The sequence below is a fragment of the Dermacentor variabilis genome, chromosome 4 (assembly GCF_050947875.1).
Source record: "Dermacentor variabilis isolate Ectoservices chromosome 4, ASM5094787v1, whole genome shotgun sequence".
Taxonomy (NCBI): domain Eukaryota; kingdom Metazoa; phylum Arthropoda; class Arachnida; order Ixodida; family Ixodidae; genus Dermacentor; species Dermacentor variabilis.
In genome coordinates this window covers 177,435,939-177,449,090 of record NC_134571.1, presented here as the reverse complement: position 1 = coordinate 177,449,090, position 13,152 = coordinate 177,435,939, and the positions used below count along the sequence as shown (strand labels likewise).

The following is a 13,152-nucleotide window of genomic DNA, read 5'->3' as shown; positions in this document are numbered from 1 at the left end:
CAGCTTGAGGACGCAAACAGCTTCTTTAGCACAGAGAGATCAACGATGATGTACTCTGCGCCGCGATCGTCGTCTTCACTTCCTGTGCCGACGTTCATTAGCTTGAACTTGCGGGAAGTCGCGGACTTCTTCGCCAATGAAGTTTTAATGTTGTCTGCGTATTTTTTCGTGTCCCGCGCACTCCGCCTCCGTGAAAAACACCATGTCAAAGCGTTCAGCACGCGAGCTTGGTTCAGCCGCGTCCGTCGGCACCGAAGCGGCGTGCGGAAACGCCGAAGTCGACGTTAGGCTTCGGTCAGCCGGCTCGGCCGCTACCGACGACACGGAATCCGAAGCGACTTGCAGTGTCTCAAAAGTTGGCATTTTCGACGGGCTTAGTCCAGGCGCATCCACCGGCACTGCAGAGACTTGCGGTAACACCGAAGTTGACACCAATTGGCACTGTCCAGCCGCGTCCACCGGCGAAGCTAGCGTCGATGGGGTTTGTTCAGCCGCGTCCTCCGGCGAAGCTGTTGTTGGCGAGCTCAGTCCAGCCGCATCCACCAAGGGCACAGCAGCTTGCGGCATCACCGAAGCTGTAGTTCTCGACGATGTCGCGCTCTTCTTATTCCATGCGTGTCTCTTTTTGCTGACTGCTTTTCGCGTGCTTGCTTTCAAGCGCACGTCTCGCGCCATCGTGACACGCGGAACATAGACACCAGGCACGCAAAAGCAAGAAATTCGTGGTTAAAAGAAGCGACTCAATAGCCAAAATATCTACAAGAACGATAAAGAAAAAGGCAGAACGAAAAATACTAGGAAACAAAGAGGAGCGCGAAAAATGACGTGCATGCAGGCGAAAGCAGACGACGCGGAGGAGTCGAACAACGCGGCCGCAGGGCCGCGGCAGGCGAAGCATGCGTCACGGCCAATCAGAGGGCTGCCCTCGAGGAGGCGCCCGTTTCACCCAATAAGCGGCTGTCTCGCGACGATTTCCCGCTTGAGAACGGGTGCCGCTCGCTCCGCTGCACGAGGGTCTACAGCGTGCCGAGGGGCGCCAGAATGGAGAGCGGGAAACCAGCTTTCAAACGAGACCAAGATGGCGCCGATCGGTTTGCGTCGCGCGGAGCTACGGCAGCTTGAAAATGAGGCAAACCTTCGCGCTTGGCGTTCAATTTCGGCTCACCGACGTTTCTAAATTGCCGTTTTTTTTCTACTTCGAGTAGGAATTGAGCCATAATATTTTGTAGAGGCATAGTTGGGACATTAAAGACTTCAAAAACGCAATTTTTGAAAATTGCCATTTTTGACCATATTTCGTGATTTCAAGACCCGCGTCCCCCCTTAACAAGGTTTTACTGTATCGGTAGTGGCTGCCATTTTTGTTCAATCTAGCCGTATCATTTGCTATATGTTCTCACTCTAAGAGAATGATGTTAAACATAGTTCGACATAAGGGATAATTCAATGCAAACAGGTTCGATAAGTCGGGTTTGACTGTAGACTCGTCAGTGGCTCAGAAAGGGTTAACAATCATCAGGGATTCGGAATAAGCGAATGCTCCCACCGTGCTGTCGTCGTACGACGGAATGTCGCTGCAGGTGAACGAGTCGACGAACTCCGGTGTGAGGTCGTCCCCCTTGGGTAGGCGACGCCACTTGCGACAGCGCACGCACTGTGCCCAGAACGGCAGGACCTGGTCGGCCATGAAGAGGCGAAGCGAGGCCTCCGAGCGGGCGTTGTGTGACCAGTGCTCCCGCCAACTCGAGTACTCCACGTAGCCGGGCTTGGTACTGAGGGGCAGAGGAGGACAATAACAATGAGGCCGCGACATGTGTGCCAAACCCTGTGGAGTTCCACACTAAAATTACTAGGGGGAAATCTGGTGCTGGTGTCGATGCACGCCACTGGTACGGCGCTTCATCCAGCATGGGAACGAGGATTAGTACACGAATTTAAGCATCGTCCGACCGGCTTCAAACATCTTGCTTTAATAGGACGGATAACCGGGCAAAACGTGTAGCGACATTTTGATGGAAGATAAAACACCGTGATTTATAGTGATATAATTGAGCCCGCTGTTCACGGTTTAAAGAGGAATACTGCTACATGCGTGCGGTATTTGATTGTTTATCTGTTAATCTCTATTAAACAGAAATTTAAGCTCCTCTGCAAATTTTAAGTTGGCACAGAAATTTGCAAAAGACGGTATGTTGCACTACTGTCAGCAAAGCCTTTGCACTTAAGCTGCGGGCTGACCATGTTACTGCAGATAACTGTATATAAGTCGGTTGCGTGCACCACATGCAGTGTTTAAAATTGCAGCCTTTATACTATAGTACAGGTGTTTTTACTTTATTCTATAAAAAAAAGTTTACGTTAATAAGCAGCGCTGCCTTCGTGGCAATGAGTGGAATTGCAGAATTGTATTCTACATGTGCAAGTTTGCGAGTAAGTACCTTGAGTTCTGTGGTCTCGCCATGAGACAATGCCATTGCATGAACAATGCCTTGATAAACAAAATACGAGTTCCTTACAGCCAAGGCTGCACTTGTCTGCTTCCCACCAATGCTAGCATAGATGGCTAGTATGCTTGCCTATCACTATTTCCAGCGTATGAGTTCATAAACACAAATGCGGCTGCAGACAGGAAAAATTCTGTTGAAAAATGTTCCACAACGTTTGCCACACAACTGTCGGACTGCACGCTCGGACTAGCCTTCCATTGCAATAATAAAAAAGGGGGCACCATATAGATTGGTTGTCGCCGTCCTTAAACCTAGCATCGTCATCTCAACTTTGCCGTGTGGAAACAATTGGCCCCAATCAGTATTTAACTTCTACCATGCCATCACAAGTGGGGGCATTGTGATGCATTCGTTCAATCTACTGCAGGTATCTCTTCAGTTGCCACGCAGGGGCACAGCCAAGGGGAACATGTGCAGCACTCTTTTGCTTCTTCTTTAGGAGCATTGTACATGACATCAGCAAATTTTGCTCTGTAAGAATGTCCGGGCAATGTTGATGATGCCAGATCCAGCGCTTCGAGACCAACTTTATCAAATCAGAACATCTTATAAGTCTGTCCCAACCTTCACACTTATTAAGCATAGCCTTTTCAAGCGTAAGAAGCATGTGGTAGAGACTCTAAAGCTTTAGAAATATGAGGTAGTACGCCTCCCATTTAATTATTAATGCATTTTGTATTCAAAATTGCATCTCTTGCCACGTGTGAGCAGCTGGTCAGAAGTGGCTACGACCCCAGTCACCACCTGAAACTTTGTTGGTTACACGTGGCATGGAAGAGCTTGTCACTCAGCTACCCTCCCTTTCCCTATATTTAGAGGCTCTGGGCTCATTCACACCGGCAACTGTCGGAGGTCACATGACAAAGCTGGTCACAAATGGCCAAAACAGGACTGTTTTGGTTCAGTTTTTCAGTAGCGCGACTGCAGTCGGAGAGTTGCCGAACCAATTAGCGGTACGCGAGCAGAATGTCTGCATATGCTGCTGCTTATTTTACGTGGCGATGGTGGTGCAAGCAGACGCGAAAGACACCATTCGCCGGGCAGGTCTCACTCGTCTGTGTGGAGAGCAGTGGCCGTAAGTCGCTTCTTGGTAGCCAGTCACGGTTGGTCTTGTCCCCTTTGTAAATCACCAGCATGGATGCACCTATCAGAAGTAAGCAACCATGGTAACTAATGCACTGACATTTGTCAGCCTGAATTCGTGAACAGTTAGGTTGCCCTTCAGTTCAGTAAACTCACCAGTGCCTTATAACAAAAAAACCACACACGCACACACCGGTTAGCACACTTGGTGTTGTTACCTGCGATAATAGTAGTCGAAGCACTCGTTGCAGAAATGTTCACCCGACGAGAGATGGTACCACCGGGAAGTGTAGCCATCACCACAGCACCTGCACGTAACAAGTTATTTTTTTGGATGAGAGTTTTTGGAATAAATGAATTAAAGAAATATTGACAAGAATTTTTCTTTTTGTGAAGCATTTTTTTTTATGAGTCAAGCCAGTTTTTTGTACTTTGCCGTCTACGTTCAATGAGCAGGGCTTCGATGGGGTTGGCATTCCGCCGATGGTCATAATAGGTCCACGCAGACAAACCTCGAGTGAAACGGCAGTACACGACATTGTGGCGCTGGCTCCCGAGTCCCCTGTTGGTTACAGACGCCGCCAAAGTTTAGAGGGGCCTAGCAATATTGACCACGTGTTGCGCATACAGAGCGGGGGTCCACTCCGCTACGCGTCCGGGCGGCAGCCACGTGTATCTTGTTTTGAGCGCTGAGAAGAGCCCGCGCGGTGTTGAGTGACAACTTGCAGTGCGCGCCGTAGATATAGGCGCGGTGCGCATGCGGAGATCGCATTCGGAGAACGTCGTCTTGAGAACACCGAGCCCGGATGCCACCAACTGTCATTATTTTTCCATGCGGAAAAACATTGAGGGGGGGGGGGGGGACTGCGGTACACGGTGTGACACCAGCGCCCGAGCCCCCTGCTGGCTGGAAACGCCGCTGAGGTTCGAGATGGCCTCAATAAATCGTGCATGCCTGGCGTGTTTAATGAGGCCATCACTGACCACATGGAAATGTGGTCAGTGACGGAAACGAAGTTGTGGGAAGGAGGAAAACAGGGTTGTTTTCCAATACATTTACTTTTGAGAGTAAGGCCAACCCTTTGGGTTGTGGCTTAACAAACTTTCAACTCTCATTGGCAACTGCTTGTGTGGGATGGGCTAACAGTTCTACCACTCTTTTTCTTTGTCCCTTTCTTCTGTAACAATCGAGACGAGGTGTTTGTTCCTCAGTATAGGCTGTAATTTCTAAACCTGATAGACCAGTATGACTCTGTACGATGCAACGCTAGTCTGGGCCGTAACCACTTAGTGGTAGAACAGTGAGACTCGGTTGGTCTTATGTAGTGACAGTTGTCCTAGGCTTTAACTTAAGAAAAAGTAGAAGAGCAAGGCGCTGTTTACTTGTGTGCTTTGCATCAATGTTCTTTTTCTAGCTCTGCATTTGACTGTGTAAATATTTTCGTTGCAATATATTTTCAAGTTTTGTTGCCTCCAACCTGCCTCCTGGTTCATCAACGCCGATAATCACCTTGAAGAGACGTTGGTCGACTTCAAGGAGGAAAGAACAAACTTAACTCGCGGTACTGCAGCTAGTGGATGGGGTCAAGGACCCTCTTTCAATCAGGCGCCCATTCTTTTTCGGCCCTGCTTCCTAATGAATAGTTCTTTGTAATTTCAAAGAAGAAGTTTGCATTTAAATGCAACAGGTTTCCTTTGAAGCAATCCGGTAGTTGTCTCGTACTCTGCATTTCACTTGTACCTCAATGAGCAACTTGGAGTCGACTAGGAGGTGCTTTGCTTATGTAAATAGGTAACAAATGAGTAGAACATAGCACTGAAGATACCTTGGCAAAATTGCATGGCTTGTAATTGACTAATTTTGTTAACAGCTTTCAAATGGGTGAATCTAGTGGTTAGTGGATGTAAACGTGACCCAAATTCCAGCATGTTGCCTTTGAGGTTGTCAATGTGCCACAAGCCCTGGCTAGTCTTAGAGACCGAGCTGAGGAGCCATGCCGATTCTTAATGTGCTGGGTGGCGTGTCATTTCAGTGCACTTTTAGTTTTGCTGTCAAAAAACTTCTCATTTTGCTAGCTTTTTGAGATGCACACATACTTCAAATGCAGACAAATTTTGCACAAAGACTGCTCTATATTTACCCTACATAATACTAGGCTTTCTACGAGGTCCAAAATATTTGTTTCAGTTAGCCTTTAAGGGTTTAAGGGTAATCTAGGCGATTGGGTATCCGAGAGACTCGGTTACAAGAGTCCGCAAAAGTGGGGGGAGGGGCTTGCCTCTTAGAGGTGCGGGCAAAGCAGCTGGGCCTGGTCTCGTGGCAGCTCACTTTCTCACACTTGCGCACCATCGTGTGGTTTTCGTCAGCCGGCTGCCCGCTCAACAGCTGACGCTTGGCCACCCGCGGAGAGGCTCGCGGAGGCGGCGCCGCTTCGCCGTTGTTCTTGATGCGCGCCCGCTTGGGCATCCTGCTGGCACTCTGCGTCCTCCTGCAAAGACAATTCGGGATCATTGGTCGTTAACCCCACAGAAAGGAAAAAAACAACAGCCAGGAAACGAATCCCTTGGGGATGAACACCTATGTTAATGCAACTAGCATTCAAGTGGTGGTTCTTATGTAATTTGGCGATGGGGAAATTCACTATTATGAGAGGTTTTAATGATTATGTTCCAATTACACACACTTAGTGTGTGTAATTGTGTAATTGTGTGTAATTGTGTAAATGTGTGTAATTGTGTAGTGTAAGTACCCAGTGGTGCTTGTTGTCTGCGAGCATGACAGCAGCAGCCAACAGATACCGTGGCCCAAGTGAGCAGAGAACCTGGGTCACTGGAAAGAGTATGAAGACACTAGCTAACAATACCCCACCTCACAAGTTGGTCACAACACTGTGGAGCCAATAGGAAGGCCAAATGCCCCTCGAGAAGGGTTTCATTTGTGCGACGTCGTCTGCTCCGTGGCTGTTGAATTCACGGCATGTGACGTGCGTGCGCAAAGGTGCCACCAAGTGTTGTAACAGTGTAACATGCCATGCACCAAGCAAAATCAAAGCTCTGTAGTACTGCCATTAATCGGACAGTTACACCCAGGACTACGCCCCGCTGCACAAAGATACTGCCCGTGTACGCTTCGTACCTTTGGCAGTGCTGCAAGCGACTTGTCAGATGGAGTATAGATGGACAGATACAAAGTTGCTGAAGGAGGCTAAGAAAGCTAATTGCATTAAAAGGTCAAACACAAAAAACTGCAGCCTCCCCCGTCTTCAGCATTGGCCACTGCCACCCCAAATCCACGTAACACATCTCCTACCTTCATCATCCTGGTTCGTCAACCCTATTGGGAGAACAAGCTTACCAGACTAAGTGAAACCCTCTGCTTTTATTATAAACATTTTCTGCAAAGTTGCATTCCACCATCATCCATCATTTAACCCCCGAGGAGTGAACCAAATTGGCATTGAAACACTAGGTTGAATAAACCCCATTTTTTGGTTTAAGAGGTTATTAAAACCTTAATTCATTAGCTCAGTCAGACGGGCAATTCTGCCAAACGCTTAGCTTCCACTCTACCTCACAACTTGCATTTCAACAAACCAGCACCGAAATTGAAGTGGGGGCACAAACAACAATGCGGGCATCATGTAAATTGGGGTAGATGCTTTGCAGAAAATTACAGAAGATGAAAGGGAAGGCTGATATCCACATAAAAGTAGCATTGGGCTACATATGAGGCCTGCAAGAGTTCCTCATGAAGCTATCTTTTCAGTTGGATAAAAATTTATTCAGGCGCTGGGATCTAACCCAATACTACCACTTTTTTGGGCAGTCACTCCAACAAGTAAACTAACCAGGAAGTCAGTAAATGATAGAGAAGGATGTACTGAACAAGGGTCTGGATCTGAGCTAGTTGCTACGGCATCATTTTCCTTGTGTGCTTGACCTGCCTTATTGAAAATGACAGGGAGATAGGGAGAGAGTGTATTAAATGACAACTTGAAGGCACAAGAACATTGCACACACAAACGAGTTTTAAAGAAACCAGCAAGGTAGAAGACGTTTCCCAAAATAGTTCTTTAAAGTTTCGGTGCAGAAACATGGGAACGAGTCCCAGAGTAGTTAATTGCAAGTTAATGAAAATTACAAAAACCCCTGGACATGTTACTACATGTGACAACTGTGCACATGTGTCACTTTAAACCACACCGCAGCTTCCTATTGCAACTAGGAGTCACAAGCCAATGCAGTTAGGCCACAAACTTATGCCCCGGCTATGTAAGTGAGAAAAGCAGGGTCCCTGCCAGCTGGCTGATGGAAAGTTAATGCAGAAAAGACATGTGATCAATGAGGTTTTGATAGATTTTTCAAGTATAGGTGGTGTCCACATTCCTAATTCCCAGACAGGGTGGATACCTCATAGTCATGGAAGCCACTCTCAAAGGCCATGCAGACACTGGAAGTATGTCCTAGCTGTCATGTTTTGAACATCACTTATCTCATAAGCATATTGCTGTTTCTGAAACATTTGCATTGAATTTTAATCCAAAACATTCAGAAGAAAATCCCAAGTGGAATATGATGCAAGGAATAGTAATACTGCATCCATGTAAAGGTTTGTCTGTTGAAGTGGCATCACGAGGTTAGTGTGGAAGGGCAAAACACAAGGTGTTTAGACACTAACGTGGAAGGGTGGTTGATGAACAACTACTCAAGCTATGCAGCCATACTGCATGGCACCATTTCTCTCTATCAGTGACTTCACATCTACAGAGACAACCGGGCACACCTTTAATGAGCACTTTCGAGACGCCATGCACAGGTATCAACTGCTCTAGCTTAGGGATCAACCTTGCTTCAGCCAAATGTTGCTGGCCAGTTAAAATATAACTCAGACCCACACAATGAAAAGGCAATGCATAATACAGCTTAAGGTACAGTGTGCAATGACGTCTACTCCCGTGAGCAAGCTGCCTTTCTGCAGCACTGCACAAGTTAGCCAGGTGACAAAGTTGTGAACTGTGCTCCTGACTGCCAGCTGACACGAATTGATGTAACTTGATGCAACGCCTGCTTCACATCGGCAAACCAAGATTTCCAAAGCATGACACAACACTCTAACCACACTGCTAGGAATTTGGCAACCACAATAAGGCAATCAGTGATCTGCGTGAAAGCTTGTACTACTTGCTATCTAAACCCGCCGTGGTTGCTCAGTGGCTATGGTGTTGGGCTGCTGAGCACGGGGTCGCGGGATTGAATCCCGGCCACGGCGGCCGCATTTCGATGGGGGCGAAATGCGAAAAACACCCGTGTGCTTAGATTTAGGTGCACGTTAAAGAACCCCAGGTGGTCAAAATTTCCGGAGTCCTCCACTACGGCGTGCCTCATAATCAGAAAGTGGTTTTGGCACGTAAAACCCCAGATATTATTATTATTATTACTTGCTATCTAGTGGAAAACAATGCAATGCAGGCTCCTCAGAACAGCAGTGCACTAATATAATACATTTTTCTCTCTCAGTTATTGCATCTACAGAGGCAAGGTCATCTTTACTAGGTGGAACAGTATATGTTATGCATGCCAATGCCAAAAAACAGGGTTACAATACGTAGGGCTGATGCAGTAATGTGCTCATCTTTGTCCTCAACGTGACTTGCACATGCCCTCTTTGCATTAAGATGAGGCTGATTGTGACAAGATTACCCTAATAAGCCCGGCCGATATAAGAAACACGAAGAGGTGTCGTATTCTCACACTTGCCACTCCATGCCAACACCAGTAAAACTAAAGTGTCAGTACTGCACTGCTAACAGCACCTCTACTCTTAAATCCGGCAATGAAACAGCAACAGCTCTTCTACCATAAACACTGCAATATGCAACCACTTTATCTGAACCATGCAAAATTGATGTTATGACTGCACTACATAGTCAACCAAGAACCCCACTGTTCGGTTGGTTATGTCCCATAGATCTGCGTCTTTGACCACGTTACAGGAACAAGACTGTCTACATGTCAATGTTCTCAATTCCTTATTCCAAGTCAAATATCTGCTCGGACAAGAAGGCAAACACCACACTATCCAAGGTTGGTTGCACACCACATTGATTTCAGGGGCAGCCGCATGCATCTCAGACCAGACTACACTGTTCTAAAATAAACTGGCACTCGCCTAAGGTTCTAAAGGAACAAAACATAAAATGATGTTTCGAGAGCGCTACGAGTCCCTTGTTCACAATGAAGATGAGCACAGGAGGGGGCGATTATTTATGTGTTAGCTGGCGCAGAGTGCGCATGTATATCTCAGGGAGATTGCCTTGTGTCTGGTTAATCGCGTTTCTAGTCGTTTGAGTATGTAAAGATTATAAGAGTAGTCTTGAAGATAGGCCCTTTTCTGTCGCGATTATGCTCGCAGCATCGAAATCGATGATGTGGTTAGTAGCCATGTGATGATCAGCCAAGGCGTTTGAACTTGCACTGCCCTTCCCGACATCGTTCTGGTGGTGCTGAATCCTTCTTTTAAAATTCCCAGTTTCACCTATGCAGGATGCATCATAATCTTGCGCTCACCTTCAATATGAACAAGGGACCCGTAGCAATCTTGAAATGTCATTTTGTGTTTTATTTCCTTTAGAACGTTAGGCGAGCGCTAGTTTATTTGACAATGTATCACCCTCACCTGATGAGTTTTCGTCGAACTTTGGACTACTACCAGGCTACACCGTGTCTTTCCTGCTCTTTATCAATGCACGTTACAATGCAGCCTGTGTGAGGAGCGTGTGCTTGCACCACACGGCTGTGCAGCCCATCAGATAAGCAGACCACTTTCTTTTTGCTATCTAGGCAACAGGCATATCTCTCAGAAAGCATAAAAAATATGCAGCAAGTGAGCACGTTAAACTAGCTGCTTGTTTCCAGAGGTGCTGGCTAGGTTTCTAGTGAGAAGCCATAATTGCTTTTCTCGAGACAGGAAGTTGATCTAAATCAGCGCTGCAATCAAAAGTGTGGTTAAAATTAAACCACTCCCAATTTAGGGCATTTTGTTGCAATAGTGAAGATTAAATTCAAAACTTCATACACTGACAGCTTCAATTTTTATCAGCACACTTTCCCCAAATGTTGATTAAAGCTGGCAGAAACACAACTATACGAATGCAAAATGAAATCACGCAGTGCCTAAATTAACAAAACAGAATATTATTTTACACAGTCCTCCGACTGACACTTGGGGACCGCTGTGGCATTGTGACCCGTGCAATGTGATGTTTTCTTGGGGAGAATAAGAGTTTCTGCAGTTATCTTAACCTAAAAGTTAGTGATAGCTACGGCACTGGCAACACCAGTACCCTACCATTAAACTACTGGCAGAACTTCTGCACGCTTTGGTGTGATGTGCCATGATAGTTTCGAACATAATTCCACAGTAGCTTCTCTGAAAAGTGTGCTTGCGGCAGAAGAAAATGCGGTAGGCGCTTTTCATTACAGTAGCAGACACCACACCAAGTTATGACTACGCTTTCATAGCTGTGTAGCAAAAACCAAGAAAATAAAATTAACGAGGATTAACCGATTCATTTTCTAGTATTACGAACAACACTTCGAAATGGCACGAGCCGTTAGTGAGCCAAACTAACCGAAATCGGCCGACCTGCCTTTCGAAACGCCAACAGCACTCGTGGTCACGCGGAATGGCAAGAAAACGTGCTCAGCGGCTAACGGCCTCCTAGCTTCGCGAGGAAGGACTCGCGTGGCCCGAACGCTGCTCCCAGCGATGCCGAAAAAGCAGCGGCCTATGGATGACGCCAGAGATGTGTCTTTCAGAGAACAGACGCATTTGGCCGCGCACGGAATCGGCGGCGCCTCGCAGCAGGCAAGGCCTGCTCACAAATCGTTCCGAACGGCCGTGCCGCAAAGCCTCTCGAGACAAAAGAAAGTGTGCTCTGGCGCTTGCGCATTGTGTCGCCCGCCAGTTCGTCAATGAAAGAAAGCGCTGAACGCCAGAGAAGGCACGAAAGGTCAAAGAACTAGCGGGTTCTACGATCGCCTCGGAAGTAGCCTCGTAATACACACGGATACTGCAATGGCACAATACACACCAAAATCCACGAGTAAAATAAAAAAAAACAAATAAAGAAACAGGAAAAATATGAGCGGCGCCTTTGACAGGCCGGGTTTGCGACAAATACACACAAAAGCAACGGCGACCGTCGCCGTTCGAAACACTCGTTCGGGCTGTTGCAGTGTTCGTTGAATCGCGCTCGCTACGACGGTCGACTACCGTTTCCTAGGCGCCGGCACACCAAGCGTTCGCGCGGCTCGGGTCGGCATAGACATCTTGGTCCGACAAAAAAATATTTTAAAAAAGAAACAAAATGCCGCGCCAAGGAGCGCGCGGAAGCAAGAAAAAAAAATAAATGAGTCTGCGGCAACGCATTTTCCTCTTTCCGCGTGCGCTGCTTTGACACGATAATTGTATCAGCATAGGATACTTTGACACCGCCACTAGTAGAAACGAGGGAGCTTGCATGAATACGTACTAGGGACGGCTTGATCGAGAAAACAGCGGCAAGATTGACGCGGCGTCCAACGCGGGAGAAGAAGCCGAGAGGGCCGCCATATTGGCTGTTTGCGAAGTAGGGAAAAACCGATGCGGCGTGCGCTTCTTGTCGAAGGGGAATGGCGCCGCACGCCGTTGGCACGAAATTTGAAGTTGGTACATGACAGCTAAATCAACATATTGCAATTACAAGATCTAGAAGGCTTCATATTGTGAAACGTGCTCTGTATTACCTCAGATGCAGGTTGGCAGCGCCTTGATTGCTGAAACTGCTGGAGGACTGTGCTGAGTGTGCCGGGTGAGCAACCCAGACACTACCGAAAGAAAGAGAAATCCCCTCCCCAACCCCCCCACCCCGTACACGCACACAAAATACATAATTGTTTATTTTGGGTACGCGCAGAACGTGCCACGGGTTGGTTGTGATAGTGCCCGTAATGGCAGAGAATAACAAGAGGGCAGGAGCTAATACCAAGATATTGTGAGGTTTTATTAAATTACGACTGCGTGCACGCCGTAGAATGGAGACACATAATGCAAAATCGATTGTGTTTTGTTGTTTGAACCAGCGACTTTTTCGCAAAATTCTCGTAATTATCCTTCATTAATTCATATCATGCAAATACTTGCCTTCTGTTTGCATTGTTTTGTCCTGTAGTTTCTCGCATTTCCTGCATACTGTGTACACACCGGGCATGGAAGAAAGAAATAACAGGAGGGACCGCCTCCATGTAGGAGGGAGCATGCCGCAACGCGATTGAATCCGATGTGGCGGCCATCATCATCATCATCATCATGCTGGTTACGCCCACTGCAGGGCAAAGGCCTCTCCCATACTTCTCCAACAACCCCGGTCATGTACTAATTGTGGCCATGTCGTCCCTGCAAACTTATTAATTTCATCCGGCCACCTAACTTTCCGCCGCCCCCTGCTACGCTTCCCTTCCCTTGGAATCCAGTCCGTAACCCTTAATGACCATCGGTTATCTTCCCTCCTCATTACATGTC

General features: G+C 47.2%; 1 protein-coding gene across 4 annotated transcripts in view; it reads right to left on the bottom strand.

Annotated features, from left to right (window-relative positions):
• The window catches only part of LOC142579955 (lysine-specific histone demethylase 1B-like), a 101,494-nt gene extending 89,043 nt beyond the window's left edge, over positions 1-12,451 (bottom strand). Inside the window, exons 1-4 of one of the 4 annotated variants that reach the window (XM_075690642.1) lie at positions 12,378-12,451; positions 5,870-6,079; positions 3,809-3,898; positions 1,547-1,772 (exon numbers count right to left, since the gene is read on the bottom strand). In XM_075690642.1, the coding sequence (XP_075546757.1) occupies positions 1,547-1,772; positions 3,809-3,898; positions 5,870-6,057 (504 nt within the window). In that variant the 5' untranslated portion in view covers positions 6,058-6,079; positions 12,378-12,451. Of the gene's footprint in view, positions 1-1,546; positions 1,773-3,808; positions 3,899-5,869; positions 6,080-11,221; positions 11,552-11,777; positions 11,875-12,124; positions 12,211-12,377 lie in introns of those variants that run through there. The other 3 variants (XM_075690638.1, XM_075690641.1, XM_075690639.1) reach the window with 3 other exon arrangements.
• Between the last annotated feature and the right edge of the window lie 701 nt (positions 12,452-13,152).